Genomic DNA, 21,345 nt, shown 5'->3' with positions numbered 1-21,345 from the left:
AACAACAATTCCACATTTTTCCTTTATTTTAGTGCAAAAATGTTTTTATTTATATATATATATATATATATATATATATATATATATATATATATATATATATATATATATATATATATATATGTATATATATATATATATATATATATATATATGGAAAGGAGCAAAAATAAATATATAAATCAAAGTGAAATAGCGCAAATAAAATCCCTTTCTCTATCTCTCTTCTTTACCTCACCTGAACAGTCGAATCAGACGTCCACCCTCCCTCAGCATGGTTCTGCAGGTTTGTTCAGTTTAAAAGGGAGGTTTCCCTTCCTGTTCTCACCTAAGAGTTGCTCAGAGGGATCATTTGTTGGGTTTCTTCAGGATTTAATCAGTTTTGTGTTCATTTCTTTTTGTTGTGCTCATGACAGAATCACATCAAAGCAAACACTGCAGTCTACTGCAAGCTCAGACAATGGGACACGTTACTATGGCAACTAATATAATACACATACTGTATGTCTGTAACTTCTCTACGTGCACTACGATGTGCACAGGAACGTCTCACGACAAGAGCGCATGCGTCGTGTGTGAAGCGGAAGCAGGCTTCAGGCATCATGTCGATAGAGGACCCGTTTTTCGTTGTAAAGGGGTAAGTAATGACCGAATTCAGACCAGAAAGCTCGCGTTACCTCAAGTTAAATACAAACAGTTACATGTCCAGCGCTTAGTGACGCCGTAAATTGTTGTTTACCTCTAAGAAAAAGTTGTGTAGGAGCAGTTAGCCCTGCGGCTAGCCGTAGCTAACTAGCATCAGTGCTACAGCAGCAGCTGCGTAGAGGCAAGGGATGTTTAGGAACAGAACACAGCTCTAAACAGACCAAAACAGAGTCAGTCTGGATGTTTAGGAACAGAACACAGCTCTAAACAGACCAAAACAGAGTAAGTCTAGATGTTTAGGAACAGAACACAGCTCTAAACAGACCAAAACAGAGTCAGTCTGGATGTTTAGGAACAGAACACAGACCAAAACAGAGTAAGTCTGGATGTTTAGGAACAGAACACAGCTCTAAACAGACCAAAACAGAGTCAGTCTGGATGTTTAGGAACAGAACACAGACCAAAACAGAGCCAGTCTGGATGTTTAGGAACAGAACACAGCTCTAAACACACACCCAGATTCACTGCAAACACCTGGACAGCTCACACACTCTGCTGGCACACGGGTTTCAAGCTGCTGCCACCTCAGAGGTGTTCAAGGTGGTGTTTGTTTGGTTAAAGCTGCAGAGCTCAGTTCAAGTACGGCCCGCTGTCCGAAGGGTGAAGTCTAGGAGCTATCAGTGTGTGTGCTCATAACGACTCCTGTGTGTGTGTGTGTGTGTGTGTGTGTGTGTGTGTGTGTGTGTGTGTGTGTGTGTGTGTGTGTGCGTGCGTGCGTGCGTGCGTGCGTGCGCAGGGAGGTGCAGAAGGCCCTCTCTCGTGCGCGTGGCCTGTTCGACAGGTGGGAGGAACTGTTGCAGGATGGGACACAGGTGAGCCTCTGAGGGTCAAATGTACCATAAAGAACAACAAGCACACTGTCCTGACTGTCTGTATTCACTAACACACCCCAAACCTGAGGGTGGAGACCAAGAAGCTCTACACATATTACAGCAAAACGAGAAAGTGTGGAAACACTCCACCAGTTTGACAACAAACAACAACAACAACAAACAAACATTGCTGCAAGAATGGAAGCGTTGACAATTGCACACAACTTATGAAGTCATGAACACAAGTCCAACGAGTCATCAGACATTCACTGTATTTTAGAAAAGTCTAAATGCACCATTCCTTTATTATGGGAGATATTGATATATATGCATTCAATTTACCAGAGACTAATCATCAGTGTTCATCGGTTTTTAGTTGGGTTTAACAATATGTAAATAATGACAGCAATGAGTTACTACTTTAGATTACGAATAATAAAGTTAGCATTTCTTTTCCACTTAAAAAATAAATACAAAAATGATAGCAACTGTAAATCTAGATGCACAAAATTGCCCAAAAAAAGCACATTATTTATTGAGATAATGATGCTCAAGCGGCACTCAGAGGTGATCAGGGATTAGGGTTGCCACTAACGACAGACTTCCGCGCTGTATGCATATATTATATATGCATATATAGTATATGCACATATTATATATGCACGATACAGCGCGGATGTCCGTCCGTGTTCCGTGCTCGGCTCGGACGGTGATTTCTGTTGCATTGCGCGCTCACTTCCGCTTTTGATGACGTATCGTGCTCAGACAATTCGTCGTTAGTGGCAGCCCTATCAGGGATACACGTCTTTATGCATGAATATCTATGGATGAAGTAAAGGGCTTTCACATCAGTTTACAGCCTTTTGAAGTCCATATGAGAAGCATTATATCAACCACTTGCTGCAATGGCTAAATAGTGTTAATGTCTTTGTTGAAGACTAAAAATATTAGAAATCTAAGAATAGATTTATTTTATTTAATTGTTTATTTAATAGGGACAATGCAATTAACATAGCTTCAATACAGTTCATGAATCCGATGTGTTGCATGTAGAGTTTTAGCTACAGCTAATTCTCAACTCCTGTCCCTAGTTGGGCTTTAAAAATAAGATCATTTTATAAATTTAATCTTTGTCCACATATTTTATCTGCTTAAACTGTCTTCTTTTATACTCAAATACACATTGAGACATGCGACCCGTGGGCCAAAGCGGTCCTCCAGAGGGTCCAATCCGGCCCTCAAAGTGTAAAAATTCTAGAGAAGACATTAACTGCAGATTGTAAATTAGTAAAACTCTAAATTTAAAATCATTTCTAACCCATGACAATTTGTTTTGATGTTAAAGTAAAATACTAGATTGTTCATTGTCCTTTTGTCATTTTTTTGTCTCATTTTTGTAATATTTTGTCTTGTTTTTTTTGTCTGACTTTTGTTGTTTCTCATGTTTTTTTCGTTTTGTGTTTCCTTGCTGTGTTGCTTGTGTTTTTTAGTCTTATTTTTGTCATTTTGTGTTTTGCTTTATTCGATGTTTTGTATCGTTTTTGTCGTTTTGTGGGGTTTTTTGCCTCGCTTGTGTTGTTACTATACTTTTTGTTTTGTTTCTTGCTTTTGTCATTTTTGGTCTTGTTTGTGTCATTTGTGCAATTTTTTTGTCTTGTTTTTGTCGTTGGTCCATTTTTTTGTTGCTTTGTAACTTTTTTATCTCATTTTCGTCATTTTGTGTCTCATCTTTGTAATATTTTGTCTTGTTTTTTTTGTTTTTTTGTCTGAATTTTGTCATTTTTATCATAAAGTAAAATACTGATCATTTCGTTTCAGATACGTGATACTAAATGTTGTGTTCCTTTGTAGACACTCTGTGATCTGGAAGTTGTAATGTGGAAATGATAAACTGTAGCTGAATGTTGTTGAAACTGAACTTATTTTTCTTCAGAAATGTCAGTTTGTTCATGATGTTTTGTAAAAAGATAATTCCTTATATGTTTGCATTTTCAGAATGGACTTTTTTGCTCTAAAACAAAGGAAAGTTATGGTTTTTATCGGTTATTGTGCTGTTATTTTACTGGTCTGGTACACTTGAGATACAATTGGACTGAATGTGGAACCTGAACTAAAATTTTCCTTTGTTTTAGTGCAAAAATGTTCACAAGCCGACAAAAAAACGGACAAACGACCAAAAACGAGACAAAAAATTACCCAAATAACTCAAACGAGACCAAAAATGACAAAAGCGAGAAAAAAAACGACAAGAAAGTAGAGTAACAACACAAGCGAGATAAAAAAACACACAACAACAAAAATGATACAAAACATTGAATAAAGCAAACACAAAATGACAAAAATAAGACAAAAAAACACAAGCAAGACAGAAATGAAACACAAAACAACAAAAATGAGAAACAAAACGACAAAAACATGAGACAAACAACAAAAGTCAGAAAAAAAAGACAAATAACAAAAACAGATCAGATCACAGTGTCTACAAAGGAACAAAACATTTAGTCACAGCTATCTGGAACTGAATGATATAGTATTTTATTTTATGATCAAAATGACAAAAATCAGAAAAAAAAGACAAAAAGCAAGACAAAACATTACAGAAATGAGACACAAAATGACAAAAGCGAGACACAAATTGACAAAAGCGAGAAACAAAATGACAAAAAACATGGACAAACGATGCAACGTGAGACAGAAAGGAAACACAAAACAGCAAATCACTGTAGACAAGCAACAGATGTCTGAAAAAAACAACAGTAAAAGACAAGAAAACAACAAAAACAAGACACAAAACAACAATAGTACAATAAGCTAATATTTTACTTGATCAAAACAACTTGTCATGGCCTAGAAATTATTTTAAATTTATAGTTTTACTAATTTACAATCTGCAGTTAATGTCTTCTCTGGAAATTTTACACTTTACAAAGTCCTCGGTGTGTTTGCCATCCTTGATGTAGAGTGTTTATACTGTGTGCATCTGTGAGGTTGGTGAGCGTCTGCTGGTTTTTGTGGTCTCAGGTGAGTCGTGATGAGCTGGACTGGAGCGCCAATGAGCTGAGGAATTGTCTGAGGGCCATAGACTGGGACTTGGAGGACCTCAGTGAAACCATCAGTATCCTTTAAAATGTGAACTCTTCCCTTCATCCCCACAGGCTTCACATTCACATGACTGCCAGTAGTTTTTGAAACAAACAGAGGCTTTCTCCGACTTTTATCTTCCCACTAGTTCCGGGGGTTGAATCACCTGAATAGAGGCCAGAACCATTTTCAACTTACATAATTATGAACCAAACATCATTAAAAGACCTTTTCAGCAGGAAGGAAAATGCCAGATCATATCTTTGCTAAAGCAGAACGTGTGTCTGGAGGAGAGAACACAAGTTTTCATTTAATGGTGGAACTTCTCAGTGAGTTCTGGATCATGTCTGCGGTTGTGGTTCACAGGATGCCAGATGGGGAGCCAGTAATAAATGCAATGGGTTTTAACGTTAATAATACCAGAGGATTGGCAAAATTATAAGTGGGCAATGTTTGAACTTTTTCAAGACTAGAGTAGAAACAACACCTGAGTTCAAAGCAATGTGTTTTTTTCATTTCTTTCGTTGATAAATAAAACATGTTTACTATCAAAACCCAGTTTCATCAAGCTGTTCAGTTGTTGATGTATAGTTGCATTGCTGGTCAAGAGAAAACATGCAGCACAGTTTTACCACTTTCTGTATCTGAAAGGTCCTTGACTGGTTCAGGCATTGTGGAGTCAAACCCAGGGAAGTTCAGGTTGGGGGACAATGAGCTTCAGGAGAGGAGAGACTTTGTGGAAAGAACCAGGAAATCTGTTCAGGTAACTTCACTAGCACTTTTTTTTTACTACTTCCCTGTCATGTATTGAATGCAAAATCATGTGATTTTAAACTTGTTTTTATGTGTGTTTGTATGTATTGTACTTTAGTGAACATTTTTGAGTGACATAAATATAATTGAATTAACACTTCTATGAAAATTTTAACTAAAGCTGACCTTTATAAACTTCATAAAGAAAGTAAAAAGAAAAATCTCAACTCAACTGTATATCATATGTCCATGAGAGGCCACAGCTTCATAATTATGAGTCTGATGGGTGTGACAGAGACCAGGAAGGCTTAGAAGAAATATCAGTCGTCGGTGAGAACCAGTGGAAACCAGGAGAGGTGTTCTGATGAGGGGCTGAGCGACTATTGTGTAACATCTCAGTACCTTAAGGCGCTTTTCCACCAGCACCTACTCCACTCGACTCCACTCGGTTTAGGTGATTTTCCATTCCAGTTGAGCACCACCTCATCGTGGGTGGAGTCACAAAACACTCTCCATCCTCTAACTTGGTCTGGAATAATCCAGCGGTGGAGTCGAGGCCACTCTCCCTCCCATCGCTGGTCGGTGCCCATAAAAGGTGTCCATTTGGCTAAACCACTTCCAACACCTCCAGTTTGACCCACTCCAGCTGTTGTGGTCCCTGATGGACTGATAGGCACTTTGGAGCTTTTTCAGCTTCTCCTGACACTGCTTCATTATCCTGCTTTATCCAGTGTTTCCTCTACATTCGTTTAGGAGTGGTGGGCTGACATTCCTAAATCCCAGCCGCCGCTCCTTCAATTTTCTTTCTTTTTTTTTTTTTTTTTTTAATCGTTGCAAATACTCCACCGCTGCATGTCTCCACCTTCACAGCAGTCTTGCACTGTGTCGGGTTCTTGTGAATACTAAGGTAAACTACAGATAACTATCTTGCTCTCTACTCTTTGATATGTCGGGTTAATACCACGTTAATTACTCGCGAGAGCGCAGCCTTGAAAGTGACATCACGTCACGCAGCCAGTTCAGAGAGTCAGAGGAGTGACGTCTTGGAAAATAGGACAGCGACTTACCAGAGAAAAGTTATTAGCTTAAGCTAACTCATAATATATTCTACAAGTTAAATAGAAATTCTCTAAATATTGATGTCCAGCTAATGCTACGTAGCATATCGGTAGCTTCAGTTCATTGGGCCTGGTGCCAACTCAGTGTCACTAACGTGAGTAAACTATTGATAGCATGAAGCTAATATCTACACTCATGTATGAATAACTGCTGAGTGCATTTTCAGATGAGCTTATTCAAATCTTTTTTAAATTTTAACATTCATCCTTTAGAAAGCCGTTTTCAACTGGCCATTCAATGAATAGGTTGTACAAGGAAAATTTGCAGTAAAGTGTCATTTGTTTATGTTGCCATGGCTCCCAGGGAGCCTGTCGCCGCTGCTGAAAAAAATCCTAGAGGAAACACTGAGTATCCGTGGGCAACCATCCGCTCAGAGTCCTCCTGATAAACTTTCTGGTTGCGAGTCGCACCCTCCAGCTCCCTCTGTATTCTTTGGTCCGCCACCAAAGACAAAAGTCTCGATCTCTCCATTCGCCCACGGTACAGGTCTGGTGTGTCATCACTCCCTGTCCAATCAGAGGCCTGCACTCTGTAGACGTCACATTGTCGGCTCCACTCAGCTCGCTGGGAACCCCGGCCCAGTAGGAACTAAAGTAGTAGCCGGTATCAGGTACTACGTGCTGATGGAAAACCTCACAAACAGAGTCGAGCTGAGTAGGTGCTGGTGGAAAAGCACTATTATTGTTTGCTATCACGTCAGAATGTAACACAGCTAGTATTAGCTGTTTAGTGCTAGCACTGTAATAGACACTGATGTATAAAGGATCACCTGTTACCCGTCATATCCAGCTTGTATAACATAAATGGACATGAGTTGGAGGCCACAGGAGAAACTGTGATTGGGAATCTCTAGTCTTGTTGATGAGGCCACCTGCTGTTCGTTACAGTTGCAGTAGAAAAGTCACTTCACCTACACAGAATGCACGAAGGCTAGCTCCACGGTTAGGAAAAATGTGGACTTGAAATGTAAAGTACGTAGCAAAAACAGCCAACTTTGTAAATCCTACCTGCTACAGCACAGTTCTGAGGCAGACTCCCTCCACATGTGGCATTGTGAGAAAAAAACACCTATTCTTAGGAGCACTGCTCAAAAATGCTGACTGTTTAAATTGCTTTTCTGCCTTTATGTCACATAAAACATAAATAATTGTTTATTAAGTTTTTCAAATAATCATTTCCAAGGAATATGAACTACTATTTTGTGAAAAATGTAACCTGCACGGAGCTCTTGAATGCTTCCTCTAGAGCTGACTGCTGAGTCTATGAGTTAGCAGTATTTATGAAGTGTTTCCATTACACTGAACTTGTTCCTTTTTGTGTTTTTTTTTTTTGCATTAAAAATTGGTTTCCAGCAGCTACAGGTAGCCACGTTGGAATACAGACAGTTGCACAAATGTGTGGAAGGCCACTGTTGTGTGTTTTAGCAACTGCAGTGTTTCCCATAAAGTACACAGGCAAAGTCAAACATGAGTCATAGCAGCAGCAGTAATTTATGTTTGAGTGTCTGAGTTTTTTGGAAGCGTACAGAAAACGGATCCTTGACTGTATCTATTAATAGCTAGTTTGTTTATTTACCTGAACTGCAGCTGTTAAGCTCCAGGCTTTGATTGAATTGAGTCCATATCCATGCCGTGGGCTCAGCAGAACATGTGAGTCAGTTTCTAACACGACTTGCAGGCGAAGGTACCATTCTTAAAATAGTCCCTGACAGAAATGAGTCATCCACGCCAAACAAAAGAGCTCTGCTGAGAAGGAACAAAAGACTTTCTGACATTTTGATTTGCCGACTGGTGATCCTGGCACAGCTGCATGAAATCTCATTAATGAAGCCGTCTGCTCTGAGCCGGGCTTTTAAGGTGAATTCTGCTACTATTGTGACAAATTGTGAAATGAGACGTGCAAATTGTTTGTGTGTGTGTAGGAGATGAAGGATCAGTTGTCCAGCCCCTCTGCTGTGGCTCAGGCAGAGAAGAAGAACAGACAGGTTGGTGAAAGCTTCACACAAGCAGACAGACACACTTTACTGGCTGAATGTCGTAGCTGAAGTTCTCACACTTCAACGTTTAACCCTCTGAACTACAAAACCTGCTTAAAAGGCACGTTGTCTTTAAACCATCACCAAATTTACACCAATTATCAGATCCAACAAACTGGAAAAACTGGAAGAATTGTAAGATTTTCGTCTTGGAACGGTTCCTGACACCTATGATATGCTTGTCTGTTGGGGAAATAAAGCAAATCTATGCATAAAGTCGTGATAATTCATTAATATCCTTTATTCTGCATGTCTCATTTACAAAAAAAAAAAAACTATCTAGTAATTTTAGTTGTGTGAGAAACTAAAAATTCTGCCACGAGTGACTTGGCGTTGACCAGTAGTTGCATGACTAAAACTCTAGACTTTTTGACTCAACTGCAGACTGTTTTTTACACAGAGCAGATAGGAGATACATAAAAATATTTAAAATGTAAGTAGTAAAATGTTTTAGCATGTAGAAGCACCATTTCTTTTTAAAACATAAATATTCCAAGAAATTTCTAATTTAAGTCTTTCTGTTTTTAATGATTTGTGCCATTCCAAAGACGTTTCTGAGAATAAGTAATATAATAAATGTGACAGGAGCAAAAACTAAATCCAGTAACTGCTCGATGTTCCGACAGTGCCTGTATTAAACTAAAAGCTTCACAATATTTCAAGTCTGTTTTTTTCCTCTTGTTAATAGTCGACACTGAAGGAGAGAATTTTGTACAAAAACAACAAAATTCAACAGAAGGATTAACTTAGACTGCTGAAGCTTCATAATAGCTTTGGATAAAGCTGCACAGAGTGATTATTCAAAAAGCATCCAGTAGTAATCGTGTTAACAGCTTTAATGATTACAGCAAGAAAAATCTATTCCAGTCTTCATTTGGACAGCTTGAAGACAAACTTTAAAAACTTGTTATTTATCAGATGGTGATTTCCAGTCCCTCTTATGTAAAAAGCATGTTTAAAACCGTGGCCTCTTAACCAAAGTGCTTTTCAGTATAAGATTGCTGTTGTGAATTTACCTAAGAAGTTTAAATATAAGACCCTACAGTACTGTTTATGAGGCAAATTTAAATTTAGTAATTAAAATGATGTGGTTAAAACCCTAAAATATTATATAATCAGTCAAATATTGAGCCTAAAACCCAACGATGTTGTAAACTCTGTGTTGAATTTAAAAATTCTAATGAAGACCCTACAAATGTACACATGGAGAAAAGCTTTCCTGATGGTCTAGTACCACAGCTCACAAACAACATTTAGCTTCTTTCCTGAGCGCTACCAGGAGCACAACTAGTGGGGCAAATTCTAGATTTTGTAATGCCAAAGAAAAAACTATCATTCAATGTCTTCTCCATTTTAGTGCATCTCTGGATCATGTGATCGATTCTGCTGTAATCAGACAACTTGAACTAAACTCGTTATACCCTGATAAAATGTTGGCATGTTATTAAGCATGTTTATGAGTTATTACAACGAATAGACATTAAGCAGCCAGAATTATGTTATGTGTCTTCTGTCACCAGTGTTTTCAGTGATGTTTGTTGACAGAATGCTCTGATATGTTTCCATCTGACACCAACCCAGCATTTATGGTTTTAGTCCATGGGCCAGACCAGATATTGGAACCATCGTAGGTGACCAAACCTAAGTGGTAGTAAAATGTACACTGGGTTTTTATAAGTACATCAGGATGTGAGAGCCTTTCCACACTGGCAGCTTTATGACTTATTAGTGAAACGGTAACATTCACCATAACCACTGTATGGCTCAATTCATTTAAATCTTGCAGTGTGCAAAGATCACATCTAATATAAATCAATAATCAAATAAAACTGTTTGAGAAAGGGTTATATATTATAATAATTAAACATCAGACCCAAATGAATGCATCTTTTCGTCCTTATTTGATATTAATTGTGCATTCACTTGTTTTTTCCTATAGAAAGTTATTGGTGGGTAGGTGTACATTTGTTTTCAGGTCCTTTAAAGAAACTGCTGAGATGTCTAGTGTTGTCTTTTACAGTTCTAATTAAGGTTAATTAAGCTCAGTTGGTTCAGATCAGTTAACTATGATAATATCCTTTCCTTTTCTAGGATTAACTTTGAATGAACTTGAATGACTGACTTTATTTTGTATGATACTGGTACATGCAGAAATGACTCCTTCCTGTATTTTATGTTTTTGTCTCATTGTGACCTTGCACCGTTCTCAGAAAATTACCTTTGACTTTGGAAAAAGCTCCCATACAGTGCAACGGGACAGAATTGATTAAAAATGTCATTAGAATTAAAACTGCAAAATCATTTGAAAATTCAGCTTTGTGATGGAAATAGTCTTTGTAATAGTGTTTTTGGCATATGATCAATTCTGGTAACAATCTGGTAAATTTTGAACTTTTTTTTTCAAAATCAAAATTTTGGCTTTTTTAATGTTTCTGGATATCATAGTCTGCTGTATCACACTGACCAAAAACCACAACATATAGTTAGTCCTGTTTTTTAATTTCAATAGAATCTAACTTTGAATCTTTCACTATTCTATTGTTCCGTCCTGTTTACAGAAAATCTTGTCACCAGATCAACTAAATCTTTCTCAGTCTCAAGTTTGTTATAGTATTGTTCTGTGCTGTAAAGTTATTATACTTTTTCCTGTTAAAAGGGTGTTTTCCTGCCACTGTCTCCTTAGGGCTGCTCTGGGGGTTCAGGCATATGGGTTCTGTAAAGCGTCTTGAGACAGTTTGACTGTAATTGGTGCTATATAAATAAAATTGAATTGAATTATACAGATGATGATGTGTAGCATGTGGCGCTTCTTATTTTTTCATAATGAGGAAAAATCCTTTCGAATTCCATCCTGTTACGTTGTTAGGACTTTTGGCTCAGACCCCTCGCCTTTCATTGTGGGGCATCTCCTTTAAACCAGTGACAACATATATTAAGCTGTGAGTCTGCAACGGCTATCATATCAAAATGCAAACTCGAGACATATAGCTAGTTAAAAATACCAAAAAGAATTGGTCACCTTGAGTGGTACCGATACTGGAGATTTTGGGTCCTGGCCCAAGGACTATTTGGAAACTGTCAAATTCACATTGTTCCAACAAACAATCTCACACGCACACATGTTTTTTCCTGTTGAGGCCATATCTTGTGTGTGTTTGTGTGTTTGCTCAGGCTCTGCTGGCTTCAACGGGCCAGGACAGGTCAACAGGACTGGAGGCTCATCTGGTGTCAGCAAACTCCAGATACATCCAGGAGCAGCAGGAACAACAGCAGGTAGAGACAGACGGAAAAAAGAAAAGAAAAGGACAAGTTGTTACACAAATGGTGTGGTATAGGGGAACAAAAAGATGTAGAGATGATAAAGGAAGGAACAAAGAATAGAAACAAACTATGGCTGGAGCTGAAGAACAACAATAATGTCTGTATTGAAACATTTGAATGAGTGTTGTGTGACTTTCTGGTATGATTTAATTTAAAATGAGGAATCACAAGCCTCCTGTCAGAGTGAAGTGTCAGAATCTTGTAATGTGTTTTCATGTTAACAGATGACGATGATTTAATCAAAGGGTCACATGGAAAGAATAGAAAATGAGCACAGAGTGTAGGATTCCTGCTGCAGGCTAAAGATGAGATCTGTTTTACAAAGTGCCACGCTTTGAATGAAGCCGAAGAGGATTAAATACAGGTGTCAAGTTGTTTTTTTTTTCACAGTTCGAGGGTACGAGCTGCTAGTTTCTATTTCCTGTGGTGTGGGTTGACAGTGGTGTTGAATGATGAAAGCATGTCATCACGCATCCTGTGTCAGCCTGTGGTTTTAGTAGGAAATGAGTTAAAAAAAATACTGCCTGTTCATGCCTTTTGATTTAATGAAAGAAAAGATGATTTATTTTCTGACCTTGGAGCGTTTCATCAGCTCACTGTAGATGCTGTCTACAGGCTCTGTGTGGTTTGATTTAAACACTTATGATTATGTAAGGTATGATTCCTGAAAGACCTCCACTCAAATACAACCGTGTTAGCAGAGGAAAAACATTTAGTCCATGAGAAACACAGCTTTAAGGGCAGATCTGTGTGTGTGTGTGCTTGTGTTACTCATGATGTAGGGATGTAAATCTGAGTAAAGAGTCATGTTGTGGCAACTTGTTGCCCTTTTTTGACACTAAAAGCATATGGGAACCAAATGCAAATTATTAAATTTTAGGGAGAAGTCTTGGTTTAAACCAGGGGAGTCAAACTCAGGGCTGCACAGTGGCGTAGTGGTTAGCACTTTCGCCTTGCAGCAAGAAGGTCCCTGGTTCACGTCCCGGCTTTCCCGGGATCTTTCTGCATGGAGTTTGCATGTTCTCCCTGTGCATGCATGGGTTTTCTCCGGGTACTCCGGCTTCCTCCCACAGTCCAAAAATATGCTGAGGTTAATTGATCATTCTAAATTGCCCGTAGGTGTGAATGTGAGAGTGATTGTTTGTCTCTGTATGTAGCCCTGCGACAGACTGGTGTCCTGTCTAGGGTGTCCCCTGCCTTCACCTGAGTCAGCTGGGATAGACTCCAGCCCCCCCATGACCCTAGTGAGGATTAAGCGGTGTATAGATAATGGATGGATGGATGGAGTCAAACTCATCTTAGTTCAGGTTCTACGTTCAGCCCAATTTGGTCTCCAGAGACCAGTAAAATCACAGCATAGTAAAGGATTAAATAACCACAACTCCAAATTTTTCCTTTGTTTTAATGCACAAAAAGTAAATTGAAGGAGTTATCTTTTTACAAAAAAATATGAACAAACTGAAATGTGTTTAGAAAAACATTCTGCTTTGGTTTATCATTTCCACATTACAACTTCCAGATCAGAGTGTCTACAAAGGAACACAACATTTAGTTATCTGGAACTGAACCATAGAGGATTTACTTTATGATGAAAATGATGAAAGTCAGACAAAAAAGACAAAAAAAACAACAAAAACAAGACAAAATATTCCAAAAATGAGGCACAAAACGACAAAAGCAAGAAACAAAATGATAAAAAAATTAGACAAGCAACACAAAAAAGAGACTAAAAATTAGACATAAAAGTTAGAATAGGATAACGTTATTTTTTATACTGACAAATCAAAAATAAGATGGTTTTACCGTAGCTGACATGTTTCAACTGCAACTGCAGTCTTCTTCAAAGCGTCATCTGGCGTGTGCTGACGTGTCCTTTTTATCATGTGACCAGTCTGACAGATCTGTCAGAATCTGTCAGATAGGCCACGCCCCCCGCCGTCCGGTGGTCTCTGGAGGATGGAGTCCCAGGTATTAGAGGGTGTAGTCCCCCTCGTCCCGGTTCATGGAGCAGCTCGCCTGCTTCCTGATCTCGATGGCCTCCTTGATCCATCGTTTATGTTTGTTGGTCTCTGATGTTAAAATCCTCCCCCTGTCCCAGTCCATGATAAGATTATTTCTTTTGCAGTGATCCCTGATGGCTGATTTTTTTGTTTTCTTGTTCGGCTTTTTCTTTTTGTGTTCTTGTGAGTCGTCCAGTTGTTTCCTTTTCACATTCTGTCTGGTGTTCCCTTCTTCTTGTGTTGAATGTTCTGCCTGTTTCTCTAATGTATATTTTCTCGCAAGATTTGCACGGAATCTCGTATATGATGTTGCATTTCTTGTCCGGTTCTATTTTGTCTTTGGGATGGACTAATAGCTGCCGGAGTTTTGTATGTGGTTTTACTGCTGTATTGATGTTGTGTTTTTTCATTATGCACTGTATGGGTTCTGTTATCCCATGGATATATGGGATGGTGATGATGTCTTAGTTTTTATTGTCCGGTTGTTGTGTGCGTTTTGTTTGTGTTTCCTTTTGTTTCTTTACTTTGTTTTTAGCTTGTTGTTTTCCTTTGTTGATGGCCCATATCGGGTATTGGCAGAGTATGAGTGCGTTCTTGATGTGTTTTTCCTCCTCCTGTCTGTATTTATCATCTGTTATGATGCTGGTCCGTTCATAAAGTGTTCTAACTGCTGATAGTTTGTGAGCTGTGGATGTTCTGATGTCCAGAGGAGGTTCTGGTCTGTGTGTGTAGGTTTCCTGTAAACTGTGATCTTAATGCTGCCGTCTTCTCTGTGGTGTATGTTTCAGTCCAAAAATGAAATGGTCCGGTTTATTTCTTCTTCGTGCGTGAATTGTATATTTCCTGTATCGTCCATGTTATTCATATGATCGGTAAGTTCTTGTGTGTGTCCAGATTGTATTATTTCCAGGATGTTATTAGTTTCTCTTTTTTTTCCTTGTGTGCTCCAGTATTGGTTATGTTGATGGGAAAGGAGTCGGTCCATGGTGGAGTTCTTAACAAGAAGGCACATGACATGTCTTCTTAGCTGAGGAACTCTAGATATTAAGCAACCTCTTCACCCATTCGTCAATTGGACGGTGGGGCGTGTGGCCGGTCTGACAGATTCTGACAGATCTGTCAGACTGGTCACATGACAAAAAGGACACGTCACCACACGTCAGATGACGTTCTGAAGAAGACTGCAGTTGCAGTTGAAACATGTCAGCTAAGGTAAAACCATCTTTACTTTGATTTGTTGGTATAAAAAATAAAGTTATCCTCTGATAATTAATGACAAAATGAACATCATCCAAATATAAAGTTAGAAAGCAACCAAAAAATAGACAAACTACAAAAATAGGACCAAAAAATTACAAAAGCGAGAAACAAAACGACAAAAACATGAGACAAACAACAAAAGTCAGACAAAAAAAACAACAAAAGCAAGAAAAAAATATTACAAAAACAAGACACAAAATGACAAAAGAACAATGAGCAATCTAGTATTTTACTTTCTGATCAAAACAACTTGTCATGGTCTAGAAATGATTCTAAATTTATACTTTTACTAATTTACAATCTGTAGTTAATGTCTTCTCTGGAATTTTTACACTTTGCAAAGTCGTCCTGTGGGCTGCTTTTGGCCGGCGGGCCGCATGTTGGACACCCCTGGTCTACAGTAAAGTTAAGGTTGGCAGAAACGGCAGCGTTCAGACTGTAGGAAGTGATTCTGTCGTCTGAAGTGATGGAAACGTGTTTGTGCAGCTGATCATGCAGGAACAAGACGAGCAGCTGGAGTTGGTGTCAGGCAGCATCAGAGTCCTCAAAGACATGTCTGGACGCATCGGAGACGAACTCGACGAGCAGGCCGTGTGAGTTGACACGCATGTAATTCTACACACACAATTAGAAGTCAGTGTAGAGCATTAATAAACATGTTCTATGTGTGTCACACCACAGAAAACTGCTACTAACCACCCGAGTGTTTAAAATGAGGCTTAAAAAACCTGATAAAATATGCAGAATTCAACTACTAACTAAATTTAACCGAACTAAATGAACCAAACAGGGTAGAAATGACAACATGCACTGCAGATACAGAATATTGTGGTCACTTTGCAACTGTGGACAAACTTCCCTGCAGATGTTGGCAGGATGGAAGGAGAGATGGTCGGTTCGGTGCCGTTTATCAGTCATAGATTATCCACGAATCCCAGCTGTCTCAGGTGAAAGGTGGTACAACTACCTGGTGTGAAATGCTCAGTGCAGAGCTGGCTCACTGTAGCAGTCTACGCAACCAGTCCACCTTTTCTTTACCTCATCATTCCCAGGACACTTTTGATTAGAAGGCAAAGCTCTTTTGCAAAATTTGGCATCCAGAGATTTACAAGATGAAGATGTTGTCGACTAAAAAAATGAACAGATTATTTAAGAAACTCGTTAAAATAATCATTAATAAAAGCCGCAGTCCCTTAACTTCAAAGAAAATTGCATCATTCTACAAATACCATCTTCTATCATTTCAGAGCCACATTTCAACTTCACCTGAAAGCAAGATTCTATCAGACATTTTCAGTGTGAGTTGGTCTAAGAGTTAAAACGTTTAGATTTATTGACCGTGGCAGAATAGTGAAGCCAGCTTCCGCTATTTGTAATTTTATGCCTTTTTGATGAAATGCCGGAGCGGTGGAGGTAGCACTGAGCTCTACATTCACTCTGTGAATGGCAAAGTCCTTTTTAACTAACACTTCAGTAATGTGTGATGTGAAGAACATCCTGGCCTTCAATCAGCACAGCGTTTTTCTACATCATTCAAACACGCGGGCCACTTTTCATTCCACTCCTCATATTGTCCTACAAACGGCCAAGGATCGTACCCACATACTGGCATAAAAAATACAGAAACGGCCGTAAGAAGTTTTCTGTTTAAATAACTGTGTGCTCCTCTTCTTGCTCAGCATGTTGGGGGACTTTGGAGATGAGATGGACCAGACGTCGTCCCGCATGGACTCCGTCCTGAAGAAGCTGGAGAAAGTGTCCCACATGACCAGCAGTAAGTTCACACACACACACACACACCAGCAGCTCAGTTAACACTGCTGATTGTTTTCAGTTTGTATCCCTGTGAAAGTGGCTGGTTGTAACGCAACTATGCAGAAAAAAAACCCTCAGAAAGTGTTTTTGATAATTGTCATTAGTCCCAAAATGACATATTTAGTCCTACAGTTTTTAACTCTCTGCAGATTTAGTTTTAAATCTTTGACAAACAGCTGAGTAAAAGTAATCTCTAAAGTCTGTGCAGTTTTACAAAATCAAACAGCTAAATGTTTCTGCTGTCACTTTGCCTGAAACAGATTTATTTTGTTTGTCTTCACAGATGTAATTATAATATATAGGTAATTACATCAAGTTCCAGTTAAGAGTTTAGGTATTTTCTTTTTTTTTTTTTTTTGTCTGCATTTATTCTCATTGTTTAACTCCACAAAAGGGGTGTCAACATTATATGAGATTGATGCATATTTTAGTCTTGCAGCCAAATATTTTCATATTTAGTGCATGTGTGTGACCATCACCAGCCCTCCCTGAAAGCTAAGCAGATATTCTTTATTAGAATTCCCTATTATGAGCCAGGGAGGGCAGTGCTACACCTCAGTGATGTGCAGGGAAACAAAGACTGGACAGGACGAACAGGACGAACAGAGATAGAAACTAACAGGCGGTGCTATTACAATTAAAGATTGTAAGGTGGTGTATTATTCCCAACTACTAACTGCCCATCAATAAAACAGAAAAAAAAAACAACACAAAAGAAAAAGAGATTCAATAAATAAATAATTAAAAAACGGTACTGAGCACCATAATTGTGGATGTCTTGACATGTCTAGACTCTGGAGAGAGTCTCAGCACATTCTGGTGGGTCCCATCATTCGCTGTCAATGGGGTTCAACAGGAGTTGGTGAGACCTGATCAAACATGCAAGTATGAAGGACCCCGAAGTCCAGAACAGCAATCACGGCAAGGCAGGGCCAAGCCAACAGGGCACCCCTTCCCCCCGGGTGGCCCGGGGCACGAGGACCCACCCGCCACCCAAGCCCCCACCAGAACCCCCAACCCCACCCGCCCACGAGTGCTTTTGAGATAATTTTGATGTCGGTGTTGATTAGTGACAGAGGTCGATAGCCAGAGTGAAGCGTAGGATCTTTGTCTGGTTTCAATAATAATTTAATGGCAGCTGTATTCGTGTGCGAACTGATATAACCATTATTTTTAATCTCTGTCACTGTCCTGAAGAAAAGAGGTGCTAACATTGACCAGAAATGTTTAAGAAATTCAGCAGGGAAACCATCAGGACCAGGTGCCTTGCCTGCTGGCATACTGTCTAATGCACATTGTAATTCTTTCATAGTCAATGGAGCATCTAATATGTCTCTGTAATCTGACGTTAGTTCGGGCATGTTTAGATTGTCGAGAAAATAATGAATATCTTCTATGTTTGGGTTAACTGTTGCTGAGTATAAACTCCCGTAATAATTATAGAAGGTCTGGTTGATTTCCTGAGGTGACTGAGTATATTTTCCTGAGGGATCCTGAATTGCTGTTATGAAGGATTTTTCTTTATTGCGCTGGAGTTGGTTTGCCAGAAATTTTCCTGATTTATTGTTGTGTTCAAAATCATTATATCTTAGTTGTAACAAAAACTCTGTTTTCTTGGATAGGATATTATCGAGGTTTAGTTTTGCATTTTGTAGTTCAGACCATAATTGATCACTTGGATTTATTGCATAATTCTCTGTAAGTTGTTTAATTTTTTTCTTCAATTTCTTTCTCTGTTTGTAGATCTTTCTTTTTCTTGTATGAGGAATACGATATTATTTTACCTCTTATTACGGCCTTTCCAGTTTCCAGATTCATTGTTTTTTAGAAAGTCTGCCCACTCACTCCTTATTACTTGATCAAATTCTGGGTCTTTGAGTAGAGAGATGTTGAGGCACCAAGTCTGAGGAGGTTTAGTGATGGGATCTGTTTGCAGGCTGAGAGATATTGGTGCATAGTCACTGATAATGATTGGGTGGATTTTAGTGCTAACTTTATGTGCGATAGAGTTATTTAAGAGGAAAAAGTCAATTCTTGAAAATGTTTTGTGTACCGGAGAGAAAAACGTATCGTCCCTCTTTGTAGAGTTTTTGAGTCTCCAGACGTCGTCTAGTCCAAAATCTTTCATATAATCATGTATAACTTTAACTGATTGTGATTGTTTTACATGTATTGGACTATTAGATCGATCTACTGAAGGGTTTAAAACTATGTTGAAGTCACCACCGATAATAGTTGTTGAGTTAGCAGATAAGTCTGCTAAGTGAGAGAAAACAGTGTGAAAGAAGGCTGGATCTTCATTATTCAGAGCATAGAGGTTTACAATAGAATATAATTTATTAAAGATTGTTGCCTAGATAATAATATATCTGCCCTCTGAGTCCGTTACTGTACTGTTTAAAGTGAATGGTATTCTCTTATGGACTAGAATGGAGACCCCTCTTTGTCTGCTGTTATAACAAGATGAAAAGATAATACTATAATTCGAGTCTGATAAAGACTTTTCTTCCGATTGTATTAAATGTGTTTCTTGGAGAAGCAAAATATCTGCTTTTAATTTAGAGACATAGTCCATGATTTTAACTCTTTTTGTTTGTGAGCGTATGCCATGAACATTCCAGGCTACGATATTAAACTTGAACATAGAGAGAGAAGATGTTCTGTCACTGAGTATGTAGCAATATAATATAACATCTGTGTGTGTCCTTGTGAGCTGTCTGTTGCTGTCTGTGAGCTGTGAGTGTTGGAGAGAGATGTATACAGCAGGTCAGGATCTATATATACATTATACAATAGCACATCATTGCCTGAAAAACTATCAACAAACACATTATAAAACATACAAGCACAATAAACATGGGGGGTACATAGAGTGTGAGTGAGAGTGTGGGGGGTGAGTGTGTGAGAGGGTGAGAGAGCTAAAGGGAGACATATAGAGAGGGAGAGAGAGAAAAGTAGAAGGAGGAGGGGGTTCTCCAGTGGGGAGTGTAGGTTAGGAGAGTGAGACATTTACACCTGTGAGTTTTTTTTTTTCTTAAATAACATTTTCTAACATAAATGACTAAGTGATATATTAAACGTTTAAGCCAGTTTTTTTTTGTTTTTTTTTTTTAGAAGAGCCAGGGGGTAATGGAGGGTTCCCGAAATAGCTGCCCATCTATGTATAGTTTGTCCACAACCAGTGCAGTCCGTTTACCTTTCTGTCTGTGTTCTTTCATGATGGGATATAATACTTTGCGCCTCTCGATTTCCCTGGGAAACTGGTCGTTCATCCCGAACGACGTGCCTTTCAGCTCCCGTCCTTTGCTTCTTACGAGCACTTTCTGCTGGAAGTGCTCGAACTTTGCAATGATAGGACGGTGTCGGTATTTTCTTTCTTCTTTTTTTTTTTTCCAATTCTCTTTTTCTTGAAAAAAGTTAAATTTTAACAACATCTCAAAAGTTAGACTGATATACACAAACTATATAGAGAGTAGATGTAAAAATCAACATTTACAGCAGTTCATTATTGCCTTGACATACAGGATTTCAAAGTAAAGAATCAATGAATAAATTGATAAAACACAAAAACATTTCCTTGGATTAAATGATTTTAAGTCCATATTCATGCAAGCATCCCACCAAGTCAGGTCTCAAAAGCCCCACATATCTCACCCATCCCTCCCAGTGTTGCACAAAGGAATCCATCTTCAGGTTTAAAGGTTTTTCTTTCCATCCTATAAATGCCCATGGTTATGTCTATCCAGTTATTTGTTGTCGGTTCTTCTTGTGTCAACCATCACTTTGTTATTGCTTTTTTTCCCTGCAGCTAGTAATATCCTGAGTAAATATCTATTTATGTTTTTGACCTCTGGAGAGCTGCATCCCAAATACATGGTTTTAAAATCAAACGGTAAATAAGTATTGAGAATCGTTTCTATGGCTTCATGTACTTCTTTCCAATAACAGTTAGTTTTTGGCCATTCCCAGAATATGTGGAAGTGATGTGTAGTGTGGCAGCCACAATTCCTCCAGCATTGTGGGTTCCCATTTGTATAGTGTGCCTTATGGCTAGGGGTCATAAAAAATCGAGTCACATTTTTCCAGCAGAATTCTTTCCATGAGTGAGATTTTGTACTCTTTCGTTGAAGTTGGCAGATGTTTTGCCACTCTTCATCTGTTATTGTTAGGCCTCCTTCTTTCTCCCATTTATCCTTTATGTATCTTGTTGAGTAGTTGTTAAAATTATGGAGACTTTTGTATAGTTGTGATATGAAGTTTCTTTTTATTTCTTGTATGCTTTTGTAAACAGCTGGATGAAGGGTTTGCTGTCTTCTCTGTTACTCTTCCTTTTGATATTTTGGCTGTGATAGTTCCTTAGTTGAAGATACCTGTAGAAGTCTTCCTTTTCCAAAGAGAACTTTTCTTTTAGTGATTGGAAACTCATAATTTCCTTTTCCTGTAT

At 38.6% G+C, this 21,345-nt stretch overlaps 1 protein-coding gene across 3 annotated transcripts in view; it reads left to right on the top strand.

Annotated features, from left to right (window-relative positions):
* The first annotated feature begins 517 nt into the window (after nucleotides 1-517).
* LOC111588704 (syntaxin-10) overlaps nucleotides 518-21,345 on the top strand; it is a 31,844-nt gene continuing 11,016 nt past the window's right edge. The window contains exons 1-8 of one of the 3 annotated variants that reach the window (XM_055010021.1): nucleotides 551-637; nucleotides 1,442-1,517; nucleotides 4,539-4,632; nucleotides 5,267-5,361; nucleotides 8,392-8,454; nucleotides 11,677-11,778; nucleotides 15,573-15,679; nucleotides 16,766-16,860. In XM_055010021.1, the coding sequence (XP_054865996.1) occupies nucleotides 603-637; nucleotides 1,442-1,517; nucleotides 4,539-4,632; nucleotides 5,267-5,361; nucleotides 8,392-8,454; nucleotides 11,677-11,778; nucleotides 15,573-15,679; nucleotides 16,766-16,860 (667 nt within the window). In that variant the 5' untranslated portion in view covers nucleotides 551-602. Of the gene's footprint in view, nucleotides 638-1,441; nucleotides 1,518-4,538; nucleotides 4,633-5,266; nucleotides 5,362-8,391; nucleotides 8,455-11,676; nucleotides 11,779-15,572; nucleotides 15,680-16,765; nucleotides 16,861-21,345 lie in introns of all 3 variants that reach the window. The other 2 variants (XM_023299204.3, XM_055010022.1) reach the window with 2 other exon arrangements.

Source organism: Amphiprion ocellaris, chromosome 4 (assembly GCF_022539595.1).
Source record: "Amphiprion ocellaris isolate individual 3 ecotype Okinawa chromosome 4, ASM2253959v1, whole genome shotgun sequence".
Lineage (NCBI taxonomy): Eukaryota > Metazoa > Chordata > Actinopteri > Pomacentridae > Amphiprion > Amphiprion ocellaris.
The sequence above is the reverse complement of the archived record's forward strand: the minus strand, read 5'-3'. Positions and strand labels throughout refer to the sequence as shown.